This window comes from Podarcis raffonei, chromosome 6 (assembly GCF_027172205.1).
Source record: "Podarcis raffonei isolate rPodRaf1 chromosome 6, rPodRaf1.pri, whole genome shotgun sequence".
Classification (NCBI taxonomy): Eukaryota; Metazoa; Chordata; class Lepidosauria; order Squamata; family Lacertidae; genus Podarcis; species Podarcis raffonei.
In genome coordinates this window covers 98,837,947-98,854,934 of record NC_070607.1, presented here as the reverse complement: position 1 = coordinate 98,854,934, position 16,988 = coordinate 98,837,947, and the positions used below count along the sequence as shown (strand labels likewise).

Below are 16,988 nucleotides of genomic sequence, written 5' to 3'. Positions count from 1 at the left end.
CGCCCTTTCTGTGATGTAGGTATGATGTATCTGGAGTGGTGGTCTTGAGCTACACCCCTTCTGTGATGTATGCATGATGTTTCTGGGGGTGGTCTTGATCTACAGGGTGGCAATTTCAAAAGTCTATATAAAGGCTTGTGCACCATTGTTCTGGGTCCTCCTCCTTTCCTGCGTGTGAGGGGAGCACCTGTTGCAACAGTTCAATAAAGATCAGGCTTACTAGCTGCTTTGCTTCTCAATATTCTCTGGTTGGCCTCTGTTCTTTTCTCCTACCAATAGGGAACCTACAGAAGGACTCTATATGGGTTCTTGGAGACCCCATAAGGGGAAAAGGGCAGATTTTTGTTTACAACACAGGAAACACAGGGCATGTGTTTCTGTGCAGTCTGCATTTCGGCACACGATCTGTGTGGCTGTTTTCTTGGCTTGGCTTTCACTGTGAGCCAGGAGGGAGGTGGGCCTCTCCAGGGGGGGGGTGAGGTGCTCCATCTCCCACTTCCTGGTGTCCCCCCAGAGCAAGGGAGGCGGGTGGCTCAAAGGGCAGAGCAAGGGGAACAAGAAAGTCACAGGAAGCAGGGACTGCTGTGCAAAGTGAGAGTTTTACTGCAAAAGAGGCTGAGAGGGTCCAGCAAACATGGCGGGGGTGGGGAGGCGACCAGGTGCTGAGAGCAAAGCATCAGGGAGACGGTGGTGGTCACTGCCCTCAAGTCGGGGTCCGTGGAGGGTCCCCCACTGCTGCTGCTCCACAAGGTCCCGGACGCTGCATCTGGAGAGGGAAGATGAGAGAGGGAGAGGGTGAGTCCAGCCTCGCTGAAGATCTCAGGGCAGTTCACAACATAAGGGAGCCCTGTTTAGGGAAGCTTTTAATGATTAATAGACTTCAGTCATACCTCGGGTTGAATATGCTTCAGGTTGAGCGTTTTCAAGTTACGCTCCATGGCGACCCGGGTTTTGCGGCTCACACATGCGCAGACACTCAAAATGATGTCACGCGCATTCACAGATGCATGTTACCTTCTACTCAGGATGTGAACGGGGTTCCGGAACGGATCCCATTTGCATCCAGAGGTACCACTGTATTGTATTTTAATATTCTGTTGGAAGCCGCACAGAGTGTCTGGGGAAACCCAGCCAGATGGGTGGGGTATAAATAATAAATTATTATTATTATTATTATTATTATTATTATTATTATTATTATTATTGAAAAGGCGCTGTTGCAAGGCCAGTGTTTTGCAGGCACTCCAGACAATTGGGCTGGCAGAATCCAGCCCACGACACACACCACCCCAGTGTTATAACTGTCCCACAGAAATCCTTCTAGCGAGTCAATACCGTGATGTCCAAGTAAACCCTGTGGGGGCTCATGGCAGGTTATGGGAGTGTCCCTGATTTCCAGGGAATGACAGAGTTTTTCCTGCAGGCACGGCCAGTTCTGCCTGGGGTTTCTGCTGCAGACCTTTCCTTCCCTGGCTCTCAAATATGCTTCCTGCAGGACGTCACAGGTGTGGGATGTGAAACACAAGAGAAGTCAAGTACAACATTCCTAGAGTGAACATGTTTACACATGGGGAGGAATGTTTGTCCAGCCAGCAGGTAAACTTCCTGTTTCCTTCTGGGCTGGGACAGACTTCCTCTGCATGTGACTAGAGGTGGGCGTGGCCTCACCTGTGCAGGTAACCACAAAAGCACAGGGCAGGGCAGCCATCTCTCTCTCTTTGACTACATGCATCAATGAAGCAACATCTGTTTAGCCAAAGATGCTCTCTTAGCCTCCAGCCAAGAGAGGACAAAGGGACTGTCTTCTTATGAGATAGTTTCAGGTGTATGTTACTTTTCTAAGCTCAGTCTGCCTTCTGGGATCCGATTGTGAACAGAATGATATGTGAGTAAACCTTTTTATACTTTTATAGAAGATAGTGTCGTGTCTTATCTTTTATAAGGGAATAAGGGGGAAATACCAGAAAAGTTATTACAGAGGCTTTAGCGAGCCTGAGCAAACACATCCGCTGTGAGTTTAAAAGGGGAATGTTACTCTGCTAAATTGTGACCTTGTTTACACAAGTTGGAAAGGCTATAATCAAACAATATATTCTCTCCTGCATCCCTGAACATTCTCACAATGTGGTCACCTCAGAATTCAGGAGTGGAACAGGCCAATTTGCCGCAGCCGTTCTGGCAGCATTTCTTGTCCCCCGGGCAGTTCGAATCCACTTCACACGCATTGTGGCAGGCGCCCAGCATGGAGATCCCATTGGAAAGCCTGGGGCAAGTGCCTGGCTTATCTGCAAAGGGAGAAGAGCAGAGAGTGAGCAGGCAGAGATGTCTGGAGCCACGGGGAAAAAAGGAAGGCAAGCAAAGAGGCAGCCTCTGCAGCCCATTTGGCAGTGGGTCTCCTCCTCCAGGACAGGACAGGCTTTTCACTGCTTGTGGACAGGCGGGTGAAGGCAAGGGAGAGCAGGCTTGGAGTGGAATCACAGAAGGATCCTGCAAAGCAGAAGACCAAGGAAGGGTGGAAGGAAGGAAGGAAGGAAGGAAGGAAGGAAGGAAGGAAGGAAGGGGAGGAAGTATCAAATAAGAGAGGCCTACAATTTGGACAAAAAAATTGGCTTCCAGGTGGAGAAATCAAAATTGGAAACAGAATTGTTAGAACCAAAAACTAAGATTTTGTCAAAGATGTATAACTTGCTGTTGAAATGGAACACACAGGATGAAACGGTTAAATCAGCAATGATTAAATGGGCGCAGGACATAGGTCATAACATTATGTTTGCTGACTGGGAGCAGTTGTGGACCACCGGTATGAAGTTTACGGCATGCATTGCCTTAAAGGAGAATATTATGAAAATGATTTACAGGTGGTACATGACCCCAGTCAAGCTTGCAAAAATTTATCACCTGCCTGACAACAAGTGTTGGAAATGTAAAGAAGCTGAGGGAACATTCTTTCACCTTTGGTGGACGTGCCCACGGGTTAAGGCTTACTGGGAAACGATATATAATGAACTGAAGAAGGTATTTAAATTTACCTTTCCTAAGAAACCAGAGGCCTTCCTTTTGGGCATAGTTGGCCAACGGGTGCCAAAGAAAGATAGAACATTTTTTATGTATGCAACAACAGCAGCATAAATACTCCTTGCCAAGTATTGGAAGACACAAGATCTACCCACCGTGGAGGAATGGCAGATGCAAGTGATTGACTACATGGAGATGGCTGAAATGACTGGCAGAATCCGTGACCAGGGAGAAGAACTGATGGAACAGGACTGGAAAAAGTTTAAGGACTATTTACAAAAACACTGCAAAATGTTTGAGTGTTAATATGATGTGGGAAGTGAAGGTAACAGGGTTTGTGGGATCTAGTTAAATGTAAATGAAAAGAAGAATGTTAAAAAGGAGAAGGGGATATGAACAGAATAATATTATGTCATAGTATATAAGATGAGGAATGGGCTAAAATAAGGAAAAATTGGGACATAATAATTAGAAGAATATAAATTTAAGCATGGTTTAAATAAGGGTTTGAATTTGCTGAATTTGATTGCAATAAAGAGGAACACAAAAAAGGGGGATGTGAGGAGGTCAAGACAGAGGGGTATGGAATTTTGTAAATGTAAGAAAGTGGATTTTTCTTTTCTCTCTTTTTCTGTTTTTCTTTTTTTGTTATATATCTTTGTTTTTCTGTTGTTTTTGTTTTTTATGTGAGCTTTATTCATGGTAATGTTCTATCTGAAATGATGAATTTTTTGATTTGTAAAACCTCAATAAACATTTATTTAAAAAAAAAAAAAGAAGGGGAGGAAGAAGGAGATGGAGCTTCAGAGTCACAAAGAACACCAGAAGAGCCTGGCTGCTGGATCAGGCCAGTGACCCTTCTAGTCCAGGATCCTGTTCTCCCAGTGGAAAACCAGATGCCTATTGTGGGGACCCAGTAATAAGTGGAAGCAGCAGCAGTTGCCTTAAAGGAGAGGCCTCTGCTGCTGATGGACGGCTGCCACTCCAAGTACACTTTCTAGCACTGGACGAGACTTACCTCTGGGGTTGGACACAGGAAGCCTTTGAAGCTCACACCACTTCCTTTTCCACATTGCACTTTTCATAGAGTTGTAGACTTGAAAGGTACCCCCAAGGGTCATCCAGTCCAACCCCTATAACAGTGGTTCTCAACCTGTGGGTCCCCAGATGTTGTTGGACTACAACTCCCATCATCCCTGAGCTCTGGCCTTGCTAGCTAGGGAGTTGTAGATGGGAGTTGTAGTTCAACAACATCTAGACACCCACTAGAATTAATGTTGGATTCTCAACTAGATCATAGATCATTTGTACAAATAAGTATGCAATTGGACACACAATAACATTGTCTAAAGCAGCAGCTAATAATAATAATAATAATAATAATAATAATAATAATAATAATAATAATAGTTTTATTCATACCCTGCCCTCCCCGGCCAAAGCCAGGCTCAGGGCGGCTAACACCAATAAAATCACAGTAAAAACATAATAGGGGAAAAGAGGGGGGGGGACCCAATTTAAAATACAGGTTAAAATGCAATTTAAAATGCAGCCTCATTTTAAAATAGCTGATAAATCAAGACCGTAAGGGGAGGGAAACATAAGGGTCAGACTGAGTCCAAACCAAAGGCCAGGCAGAACAGTTCTGTCTTGCAGGCCCTGCGGAAAGATGTCAAGTCCCGCAGGGCCTTAGTCTCTTGGGACAGAGTGTTCCACCAAGTCGGGGCCAGTACTGAAAAGGCCCTGGCCCTAGTTGAAACCAATCTAACCACCTTGAGATCTGGGACCTTAAAAATGTTGTTAATTGTGGACCTTAAGGCCCTCCGCGGGGCAGACCAGGAGAGGAGGTCCTGTAGGTACAAGGGTCCTAGGCCACATGTCCTAGCTACTACTAGTCCTAGCTACTCTCTGTGTTGTCCATGCACACAGGTGGGCAGCCTTACAAACTAGTGTGCAACAGTGTTCTCTGTTCCCCTCCCCTCAATCCTGTTTCCGTTACCTTTTTTTTCTATATTTTTTTTAATGGTGGAGGTTCCAAGGGTTCTGCATATACATACCCAAACCCTTGGGGCCCAGCCCAAGACCTTTGGGCACACAGGTTGAACCATCAAACGGTGCCCCCCGCCAGGGAAATAAGGCTGAGTGAAGATCTACGTTGGAAACAAGAGTGTGGTGTCGGTGGGGGTCAAATCAACCTTCAATCTGGGAATCAAAGGCTGCTGCAAGGGGGGGGGAGGGCCCACTGAAGGATGCTGGGCGGTGCAAACCCCAGGAGGCGCCAGAATGCAGCCCCCGCCCTTTCCTCCCTAGGGGTGGGAGGAGAACATCAGTGCCACCTAGTCACCCAAAGGCCACTGTGGAGGCAGCACTGGGGGGGGGGGCTCCTGAGGAGGGTGACAGCCTTCCTTCCAAGAAGTGCACCAGGAGTACAACGCAGCTGTTTCTATCACCGCAGGATCAACAGCAGCCTGGTGGTGATGCATTCATCAGAGACTAGATCTCCTGCCACATGGATCATGCTGCCTGAGATACTTGCCTCACATTGCCTCACAGTAGATGCAATAGATAGATGATATAGATATAGATAGATACCATAGATAGATAGATGATAGATGATAGATGATAGATAGATAGATGATAGATAGATGATAGATAGATAGATACAGTGCTTTTTTCTGGGGGGGGGGCGCAAGGGGGGACGCATACCCCTTAACATTTTGTGAATCTAAGTTTCACTTCATTGAGGGGCTGTATTTTAATATGAGTAGGAAAATGAGAGCACCTAAACATTTTTTAGATGCTCTCCTGAGAAATCTCTATGTGGGACAAGAAGCTACAGTTAGAAGTGGATATGAAACAACTGCTTGGTTCAAAATTGGGAAAGGAGTACGACAAGGCTGTATATTGTCTCCCTGCTTATTTAACTTATATGCAGAATTCATCATGCAAAAGGCTGGGCTGGATGAATCCCAAGCCGGAAAGAAGGCTGATCGCTGAAGAATTGATGCTTTTGAATTATGGTGCTGGAGGAGACTCTTGAGAGTCCCATGGACTGCAAGAAGATCAGACCTCTCCATTCTGAAGGAAATCAGCCCTGAGTGCTCACTGGAAGGACAGATCCTGAAGTTGAGGCTCCAAGACTTTGGCCACCTCATGAGAAGAGAAGACTCTCTGGAAAAGACCCTGATGTTGGGAAAGATGGAGGGCACAAGGAGAAGGGGACGACAGAGGACGAGATGGTGGGACAGTGTTCTCGAAGCTATGAACATGAGTTTGACCAAACTGCGGGAGGCAGTGGAAGACAGAAGTGCCTGGCCTGCTCTGGTCCATGGGCTCACAAAGAGTCGGACATGACTAAATGACTAAACAACAACAAAAAAATTAAGGAGGGGGGAGCACTGGATAGATAGATAGATGATAGAGAGATAGATAGATAGATGATAGATAGAGATGATAGATAGATGATAGAAAGATAGATAGATAGGTGATAGATATATATCAATCTACAGAGATAGCAAGGTTGCCTCACTGCTTCCTATCCTGCCTATTTCATAGAATCCTGGAATTATACAGTTGGAAGGGACCCTCCCCCCTCAAATCCCGGGATCATGGGCTAAAGCATGTCATTCATAGGCATGTTAAACATGGGAAGCGGAAAGCACAGCGCTGCAAAGTTCGTCAGACTGCTGCAGTCAAAGGTGACCTCAGAAAGCTCCATGGATGCAATGAGCTCTTGAGAAGGGCCTTCTTGGGCCAAAATGAGTTAAATAGACCCTTGGGGTCCCTTCCAAATTACAATTCTTTGATTCTAAGGACAACATGGGGATGATGTTGCATGTGCAGGACCCCAAAACGGCACCCGCACCCAGCAGTGGGTGCACCTGATCGTACGGTTTGTACACGCCCTGAGTCAACACTTAGTTCTTGCCTGTGTGAGACGCTCATTAAAGGATTTCAACAGGGAAAGAAGCACTATATTAAGCACTATATTAAGTATTTCCTGGAACTGCAGTTGGTTGCGAAAGAGAAATGCCTGGGCAACGCGGCAGGAGCACCTTCTCCGAACGGGGAATGTCGGCCCCGCAGAGACGAAAAGGAGATTCTCTTAAGAAGCAACGTTCTCTGCATCTCTGTCAGCCTAGATGGGGCACCATCTGAAGGCCAGCTCAGCCCAGCCCAGCCCACTGTGTTCGCAGGCTTAGCCTGGAGAAGCTCAGCTGAAGACTTGGGCAACTTTCCAAGGGAAGAGAAGCCTGGAAGTGTTTTGGGGCTACCCAGGAGGTCCCTGCACAAGCTTTTGTTGCAGCTTCTCACTTCTCCAATGCCACCATGTGTGCCTCCTGCCCCCCCACCAGAGAAGCAAGAAAAAGCCACAGCCGCTTCTCGTGTGGTGGGGGCTGCCTCCAGGAGCCAGATGCCTCTGCCACCGCCCTATGACCCCAGCAAGCCAGGCTTCAGAAGGGGTGGGGTGTGCTTGGAACCTGAACATTTTGCCTCAGGCGGCAAAATGGGCTGTCCCAGAGCCTAGGAATTGCCAATCAGAAGGTTGGTGGTTCGAATCCCTGTGACGGGGTGAGCTTCCATTGCTCGGTTCCTGCTCCTGCCAGCCTAGCAGTTTGAAAGCACATCAAAGTGCAAGTAGATAAATAGGTGGGAAGGTGAACGGCGTTTCTGTGCGCTGCTCTGGTTCGCCAGAAGCGGCTTAGTCCTGCTGGCCACATAACCCGGAAGCTGTACGCCGGCTCCCTCGGCCAATAAAGCGAGATGAGCGCCGCAACCCCAGAGTCGGCCACGACTGGACCTAATGGTCAGGGGTCCCTTTACCTTTACCTTACTTCCAAAAAGCCACCAGGAATTCCCATGAAGGCCTCCCTAACCGGAGGAGGGCAGAGGGTGAGCAGGCACCTCTGCACCCCATCCTGCCCCACTAGCACATGGGGCTCCAGTCACTTAAGGAACATGGTTACTCTTTGCAGACTGGAGTGGCAGGACATTTCGGTCCTGTGGGGGCCTCAGCTAAATGGTGGGAATGGCGCATCCAAACTGCTATGCAAGGGTTAATGCCGTAGCACAGAACCCTATGATGTTAACACCACTGTTGGGTCAGTGGTCAAGGGCAGAGAGCGAGTTTTAATTGTGAGAGCAGCAGGTGTTGTTTTCATGCTGCTGTGTGCCTATGAATATTCACCAGTCTCATATATGAATTCATGTAAATATGTTTCAGAATACCAAGTAAACGTAAAGTGTTATTTTCAAACAAAGTGTCTTGGTAGTCTTTTCTGGGAGAGAAAAAGAGAACTATTAAATAGGGTCAAATGACCCCAGGCAATTTCCGCATAACTGTGTACAATTACCACACCGATGACCCCCCGGGGTCCCTTCCAGTCCTCCCAGCTCTGCAATACTATCATTCCACAAAGAAGATGCTTGTCTCCTGCTTCTGCAGGATCCTGGTTGTCACAGAGAGGGTTCAGTCTGGCTCCTGCACAGCTCTCTCATCCTCCTACCAAGAAGCTTAGAATCACAGAACCATAGTCGGGACCCCTGAAGGTCCTCTAGTCCAACCCCCTGCAATGCAGGAATCTCAGCTAAATCATCCATGACAGATGGCCACCAAAACTTTGCTGAAATGCCACCTCCCTCCTTTATGCCACAGAAGGAGCAAAACCCCAAACGCTGCTCTTTGCAAGGACGCTCCACACGTTAGGAGACCCCAGGCCTCACCTGCATACCTTGTTTGCCCAACTTATGACCTGACTGTTCTGCATCCGTTCAGAGGGGCCTGGGCATGGTGCCACTGACTGCTGGAAAGATGGGGCAGGGGCTTCCATAACAGGCAGCCCCCCTCCACGCATCTGGCATCATTGTGCTGAAGCTGAGGCCTAAGATTATAAGAGGAGCTGCTGGATCAGGCCATGGGCTCATGGAGTCCAGCCTCCAGTTCTCACGGTGACCCATGGGAAATTTGCACGCAGGATCTGGGCACCAGAGCCCTCTCCCCTCTGTGGAGATAGAGCGGAAGTATCCTGGTTAGTAGCCATGGATAGCCCTCTCCTCCGCTGAGTTATCCAAACCTCTTTTTAAAGCCTTCCAAGTGGGTAACCATCAGGGTCTCCTGTGGCAGTGAGTTCCACAGTTCAACCATGTGCTGCCTAGCTGAGACTTGCTCCTGGGGGGGCAGGAGGATTGCAGTGGGGGCACAGGAGGGCCAGAGTTACCATTTGGGAGATGGCAAGAGGCCCCGCAGCCCGTCCGGCAGCACTTCTCGACGCCCTCACAGCTGGCATCAGACTGGCACTCTTCTGTGCAGTTACTGCTGGCGCTCTCCATCTCTGTATCTGGGCATGTGCCCCCTTTGACTGCAGCAACTGGAAAACGCAAAGAGAAGACAGTGTTGCCTGGAGGGGTGCCACCCGGCCTCTTCTTGGGGGCCCTTGATGTGGCCGCAGGGAGTTCTCTTGCCCTTGGGGGTGGCATGCTGGCATCCATGCCCATGGCGGGCATTGCAGCAAATGCCTTTTCTGGGAGGGTGGAGAGCAACTGCCCTGGGCTCCCTCCCAGGCACCCACTGCAGGTAAGAGAGGCAAGAGAGTTTCCTTCCCAAAGGAGAGTCAGACGGGCCGGGCCTCTTCATCCAGCTGGGCCAGGCTGGAGACAAGGGCTTTTCTCTTCTTCTCGTCTCACACCCACCTGTAATGTTCTGTTTGAGCAGCTCTATCCGCAGAATCGAGGCTGTGAGAAGCCCCACCAGGGAGACGAGGACGAAGAGTTGGAGGCAGCTGCTATTCCTGGGCTTCATGGTGCTGTTCCTTGCAGAGAAGGTGCTGTGGGTTGCTGGCTGCTGCAGGCCAAGCTTTAAGCTCTCTCAGGTGTGGCTGGCGGAGGGGGAGGGAGGTGGGGAGGGGGAAGAGAGGCTTCTGGGCGATGGGCAGAGAACAAGTGGAGCCCAGCTCCCTCCTCCTTCCATTGCACAATCGGATCGGATCAAGTAACGCAGCTGGCCCTGGTGTGAACCAGGAAGCGGCAGGCTCAGGGAGCCATAAGAGAAGATTCTGGGAGTCTTTGCTCAGCTGGCTAGGGACCCTTCTGTCTCTCCACCAACTCTTGGTCTCCTTTCAGCATGCAGATGCTGAAGATGCTCAAGCAAGCCCCTGTTCTTCCCAGAGGAGAAGCGCAAGTTGGACCAGCATCCTGAAGGCCAAGGGCATTGGGCCATTGACCAAAATCTCATTTCCCCATCTGAGCCCGCAATGGGTTCTCAGGAGACCTGTCAGGGCAGGGGGAGCTTGCGGGTCCTCACCACTTCTGCCATCGAATGTGGTGCCACAGGGAAAGGTTCGGAGGAAGAGAGGCTGGCTGCTGGCACTGCAAAGGTCCAGGAGCACATGAGGCAGAGAAGGCAGCAGAGTGGCAGAGACCAGGGCAATTACCCTGCCCTTTTTCAGGATGTACCCAGATCTTCTTGTAGTGCCTCCTCTGCCACCTGAATTGTGGTAGATGGTAAAGGATGATGCAATGTTTGATGACAAGAAGAGCCCGCTGGATCTGGTCAGTGGCACACCTGGCACAGCATCCTGTTCTCACAGTGACTGAAGTCTTCGGTGTTATTTGACTTACTTGCTTGAGTCCTCAAGAGCTACTGGCTCTCTCAGTCCTTCTCTAGCAGAGTGATGCCCTGCTTTGCACAGCCAGCCCTTGAGCAGGAGAGAGAAGGGGCAAGCCTGTCATGTGAGGTACCAGGCTGGCTGTCCAGGTCTCAGGTTCCATCTTAGCCCGGCTGCGGGGCCACCCAGGTCCCTTTGCACCCTCCCTGCTGGGGTCACAGGGCACCTGGCAGCCTCCCTCCTTGCGTGTGTTCTCACGCCAGTTAAATCCCCGCTGTCAACAATGAGGCAAGGTTTTGGGAATGCTGGAGCTGATGCTTTGTTTGCAGTTGCAGGCACCATGCCTGATCGAGGGACACAGATGTCCTCTTACGTAATGAGGGTTTAACTCTCCCAGCTTCCAGGGCAAGCAATACTATCGCTGACCATTGCGGCCCAAGCCTAAGAGGATAGCCAAAGAGGATGGGCTATGAAGGTGCCTTGAGCTCTGATGGAAAAGGGACTGGTTGACAAGGAGGGGCGTTTGGCTTCTGCTCGGGCGTCATAATCGCAGGTGAGCACTTCCTGGCTGAAGCGTTCCTACACAAGAACATAAGGAGGTCCTTTTGGACCAGGCTAATGGCCCATCTAGTCCAGCATCCTCTTCTCATAGCGGCCCAGGAATCACGAACCTTCTTAGAACCTCATAAGAGTCTCTCATGTTGACGGTCCGAGTCCATTCTTTTCACCACTCAGTTGGTGGGTCCTTGGAAGCAGGAAAGCCGTCCAGAGTGGGCTCCCTGCAGCTGTGTGCACAGAGGATCCAGGGAGCCCTGGGGCGCAGCATCAGCTCTGATTTCTTTACACAGGGAAGGGTGACTGGCGGGCCAAGGGGCAGATCCGGACCTTCTTTCCATATTTGCACATCTCCAATCGAAGCACAAAGTGAGCAGGAGAGGAGAGTGACCAAGCTCTGGAGAGGAGCTCACCTCCTTTTCTGTTGAGGGATTCCTAATCTTTGGGACACATTAGCAGCCCACAACCACATTTGCCCACATATCCAGAAATATTTGCAAGAGCCTGCTGGATCAGGCCGATGGCACATCTGGTCCAGCACCCTTGTTTCTTGCTTCTTGCTTTGGAGTTCATTGCACTATCCCGAACGATGCTTTTTATAGGGGCACAAGAGTTGAGTTTATGAAACCAAGGGCGTGGGCACCCCAAAAAAGTTTGGGAACCACTGGCTCAGAGGAACTGCTGGCCTGGCTTGTTGACTTCTGATGTTCCTCAGCCCTCCCAGATTTTTCTTTCTTCTTATGCCATTTGCTTTGGTCCCTGCTGGCTTATCTAATCTCTCCCTTTGCACCAATCAGCTGTGTAATTGTTCCTAGCTTTACCTTTTGGCTTAGGAAGCAAAGCAGAAAGAACCGACAAAGGAGGAAGATGTGGTTAGAAAATGATCTGTTTGCAAATGGCAGGGAGGCATCCCCACCTGCCCTCTTTGTCCTTCTCTTCAGTGAACCATGTTTTCATGGCACAGCTGACTCTGGTGTATTGCCCTGGCTCCTTCTGAAAGTTTGCCATGCTCAGGAGCACAGCGAGATCTGTTTCCTGCTTCCCTAATAAGCTCTGGCTAGATGAAGGGGAAACAGGCAAAATGCCCTTAGCAGCACCTTGAAGCAGGTCATCCTGGTGCTTGGCACAGCACTGAGGGACTCATCCAGGCTTGCTTTTGTGCCGTATTCCCAGGCACAGGTCTGTGCTTTAAAGCACTTTTATTTTGGCCCTGGCACTTTCCCCAGGAAAACCCGCTGTTTACTGCTGGATCAACGTGAATGTCAATCAGCAGAAATCCCAAATTGCCGTTTGTTCCAATGGAGCTTTAAAGAGTGGATTTTGTGGGGAAAGCACTGGGGCAAAAAGAAAAAAGTGCTCAGACACTGTGCTTTGAAGTGTGGACTTGGACCTAGCAAGTGTGGGGTAAGTGTGGATGAGCCAGAGGTCAGCACAATCATCTGCTGATGTTCCTGCAAAGCAGGCTGCCATTCTGGCTGAGCTGCAGAGTCTGATATGAAATGCTGGCAATTCTGTTTGCCTTGTGTGCTCCAGAATTCACAGGACAGAACTAAGCCTGAGAGTTTGGGAAACATTTCTGGAATTAAGACACTCTTGTGTTGCATAGGGGTTTGTGGGCAAAGGGCATTATTAGTTTGTCTTGTTTGAGTTCTTGTTTTCATCTTGGATTTTTATGCTGTGAAACCACCCTGAGATCTACAGATGAAGATAAATAAAATAATGGGAGACTAGGGTTCATTTGCCCCCCCCCCACCTTAACTGTCACAATGGGGATATTTGCCCCCCTTTCCAGGGCCAGGGACCTTCCTGCTCACCCTTGGCTGCCACATGCTCAGAGCATGCAGGAGCCATGCATTGCAGGGCTCTGAGCCAGGTGTCCCTTTGTGTCCCTTCCACTCTATTCTTCTATGGTTCTGTAGGGAGCAGGGGTCTAGGACGGTGCTTTATAGCTTGGATGAAATTATATAGGCCCAAGCAAAAGCATCCCTCCCTCCCTTGGCCAACGTTTTGTGCAAAACTGCCCTAAAATCCAGACCAGATCCATTTTCACCTGAGAACAATCCCGCCTGTGTCCTTTGAGCCGCATTTTGAGAAGAGCATTTGGGCATGTTGTGTGCCAGAGATGCGCTCCTGGGCAGAATGCTTCTCGCAGCCATGGCGGCAGGGACTTGGAAGGTGGTCAAATTCAGGGAGGGGTTTAGGAGAGAGAGAGAGAGGAGAGAGAGAAAGAGAGAACTACATTTTCAGCCAGCTTCCTTGGGCCAGTCAGCAGTTTGTAACCTGAGTTGTTGTCTGTTACATAAAGGATTAATTGGTACTTACCTTGCAGATGATAACTAGGAGGGCAAAAGCAACAGTGGCAAAGGGGGGGGGGGAGCAAGGGGTGGTGGCCATTGCATTCTAGGACCTGTTTGCTGCCTGATGTATTTGTGTTTGCTCAGCCTGAGGATCTGCTCTGCCTTTCAGCAACCTCTCTAACTGCTGCCAAATTACAAGCAGCTGCTTATTTTGTGCCCCAGCCTTTAGGGCAATACGGTCCCCATCCTGGCATGCTTGGGCTGCTTTCTCTGCCACAGCCATGCATTTGTGCATTTGGGTGTGTGGTGCATGCATAAAAGATTGCTTCTTAAAGACGTTGCACAAAACTCATGGAAGTCATGGCATGGGGAAACTCACGGCTGTTGGATTATCGCAAGCTCTGGATAGTACGGCCTTCTTATCCTAACAGGTCACAGTTTACTGTGCACTTGGCCACCTCTAGCAGTCTGCTGCAAGGACCAAAGGCAGAAGGGCCAGGGCAGCAGGGCCTGGATGAGCCTGAAGCCAAGCAGGGCTGGGGTTGCTCAGTGCCTGGATGGGAGAACTTTGGTCATCATGTTGGAAAAGACGCAGCATGTATATAGGAGAAAATCAAGAGATTCCTGCATTGCACGGGGGGTGGACTAGATGGCCCTTGGGGTGCCTTCCAGCTCCACAGTTCTATGATTCGTTGCATTTATCACCTTGAGGATGGGGCCAGGGTCTGGAAGGGAGTGGGCAGGAGGGCAGGTGGACCTGGCTGGCTGGCTGGCCAGCTGGCTGGCCCAAAATACCTCTCCCTCCAAGTCTCTGTCCGGTCTGGACTCTGTCCAGATTAATGAGATTAGATGTGGACTTGATGTATCCAAAGATTGACTTTCGCCATGACGTCTGCATTCCTGCTCCAGAGGACAAAAGGCTCCCTTGCCACAGAAAGCCCTGCCCTTGTTTGCTTTCTAGGCTCAGAGCAGCAAGTTTGGGAGGAACTTGCTGGTTCCCAGGTGAGCAGTTGGGGTCTGGTGGCAAGAAGATGACCTGGGGGAGGGGCGTGGGTGCAGCGGGAGGATGGGGGGAGAGAGTTTTCTCTGCTCTTTCTCAGAGGTCAAGAAACCTGGAGCCACCCAAGGAAAGTAAGAAGCCACCTAGCTCAAGATAAACAAAGTAAGAGAGCTAAGAGAGGAGAAGGAGCCCGTGAATTTCACTGCAGATTTTTATGGCCCCTGGAGTTGTCTTTGAGTTGGTGACTAGTACTAGCCATGATAGAATCACAGAATAGTAGACTTGCAAGGGACCCCCAAGCACCATCTAGGGGTGACCCACACTTACCTTTCCTCTGCTGTTTCCAGGCAAAGTCCCTGCTTTAAAGCTCTTTGTCCGAGAACTCTTTATTTTTGCTCAAAAACCTTCTCTCTAAAGCTAAACTGCAGCCAACATCAATTCTGGATTGCTCCAGTTCAGCTTTAAAGAATGAGAAGATTAGAATACAAGTGAGGAGAATACACCAATTAACAAAGCTTCCACAACAACCCTGCAGGACGCCATCACCCCCGTCTTCAGATGGGGAAGCCACATGCTCAAGGTCGTGCAACAAGTTAATAGAATCATAGAACTGAAGAGTTGGAAGGGACCCGCCAGGGTCATCTAGTTTAACCCTCTGCAACGCAAGAATCTCAATTAAAATTCTGGTGCTGTAAGGTCCCTTCTAGGAGCTGATCTAGGTCCCTTAGACCCGAGCCATGTGCTCTAGCCACTAGACCACTGTGTCTCTCAGGGCATCAATGGAAGGGTACGCTTGTCCACAGATGATTCTTCCAGAATAAAAGTGCTTGCCTTTAGTGTTCCACATGCAGCTAATCTTGCAGGAGACTAACACATGTGCTGGAAACAGGTCCAGTCTCTGGCTCCCAGCACACATTTTGGTGCAGACATAACTTTGGGTTCTGCAGGCTGCCTCCAGGTTTGCTTTTAAACTGGCAGAAATCCTCCTTCTGGTAGTGAAGGAGTCAACCTGCTTTTGCCTCTGCAGTGGTTAATGTTTGCAAGACCCCCCCCCCAGCTCTGCCCACCTCCCTGCTCTGGTCCCACTGCATTCCTGAGCCTGTGTGGGTCAGAGAGTGCAAAGCAAGGGATATGGAGCTCCATTGATTTTCTGGCAATCCAGAAACGCTCTCCTCCTCTCTCTCCTCCTCTCTCTGCTTCTGTCTCTCATCCCCTCCCTCCAAACCCCGTCTTAAAATCCCCTCACAATTGCTTCAGTCCTCAGGGTCATCCCAGCCTCTGCCAGGTCCTCCCCCCAGCACCCCACAGGTGAAATGCACACTCACCTGGGATCTGAGGCAGGTGGTGCCAGCTGGCTGAGTACCAGCTGAGTCACAAGTTACAAGCTGCCAGTTACAAACTCACATAGAATCACAAAATTATGGATTTGGAAGGGACCCCAAGGGCTTCGTCTTAATTTGTCTGTCTACATTTACAACATGCTTCCTTTTTTTATAACAAGCTTCTAGGGTGGCTGAGAGCCTGAAACCCTTTTTAAAGCAACCAGCCAATAAAACAAGGCCTAGGAGCGGCTCAAATGTGGCAAGCGGATAAGGACTTGTTTCAAAGGATGGAGGAACGAAGACTGAAAGGTGATATGACAGCCGTCTTTGAATATCACTTGGAAGATGGAGCAAGCTTGCTTTTATCCTGCTCTGGAGGGGAGGACCTGAACCAGAGGATTCAAGTTAAGAGAAAGGAGACTCTGACTAAGCATCAGGAGGAACTTTCTGAAGGTAAGAGCTGTTCCTCAGTGCAATGGTCTCCCACAGGAGGAGGTGGACTCTCCTTCCTTGAAGGTTTTAAAGCAGAAGTTGGATAGCCATCTGTCTTGGATGCTTTAGCTGAGATTCCTGCATCGCAGGGGGGTAGACTAGATGAACCTTGGGGTCCCTTCTGACTCTACGATTCTATAAGGTGCCAGAGGACTCTGCCTTGGTTTCGTTCAGGTCCACGTCTCCCTCGTCCAGCCTCTCTGACAGGCACCCAGGAGACCCAGAGCCTGTAGCCCTTCAAGAGGAAATGACAGACCTTCACTCACCTTGGGAAATGGTTTTTGGGAGAGGAGATGCTGCAGCTGATGGAGAATTGGGCCCAAAGAGCTCTAGGCTGAGCCCCAGGAGGAGGACGCAGACGGTGAGGACCAGCTTCATGGTGCTGCCGGCGGGAAGGGTCATGGAGCCAAGTGGAGCCGAGCCAAGATATAAACCCTCTGGCATGCTGTGTGGGTGTGGGTGGAATTGGGGGTGGGAGGGGCCGTCTCAAGGTGACCTTCGTTGACTAGTCAAGGTCCCCCCCTCCATTTGAGGCAGGTTCTCCTTGCCCGAGGCACTGGCAGCCGGCCCCAGACGTGCCTGAGACTTGATGGGTTGCCTGAGTGACTGCCCAGCGGGTGCAGCCATGCGATCGATGCAAAGCCACCTCGTCACCTGCCTTGTTCCTCAGACCCAGAACGCAGCCAGGAACTTGCTTTATTGG

At 49.9% G+C, this 16,988-nt stretch overlaps 1 protein-coding gene across 2 annotated transcripts; it reads right to left on the bottom strand.

Annotated features, from left to right (window-relative positions):
* Positions 1 to 580: 580 nt before the first annotated feature.
* Positions 581 to 16,743, bottom strand: LOC128416702 (waprin-Phi1-like). 2 transcript variants are annotated; one of them, XM_053394759.1, is made up of 4 exons: positions 9,706 to 9,884; positions 9,234 to 9,383; positions 2,133 to 2,285; positions 581 to 766 (listed from the first exon to the last, which is right to left on the bottom strand). In XM_053394759.1, the coding sequence occupies exons 1-3, from the start codon at positions 9,812 to 9,814 to the stop codon at positions 2,134 to 2,136; spliced, it is 411 nt and encodes a 136-aa protein (XP_053250734.1). In that variant the 5' UTR covers positions 9,815 to 9,884; the 3' UTR covers positions 581 to 766; position 2,133. The 2 variants fall into 2 exon arrangements, with proteins under 2 accessions (XP_053250734.1, XP_053250735.1); XM_053394760.1 differs by lacking the exons at positions 9,234 to 9,383; positions 9,706 to 9,884 and adding an exon at positions 16,552 to 16,743.
* Positions 16,744 to 16,988: the final 245 nt, after the last annotated feature.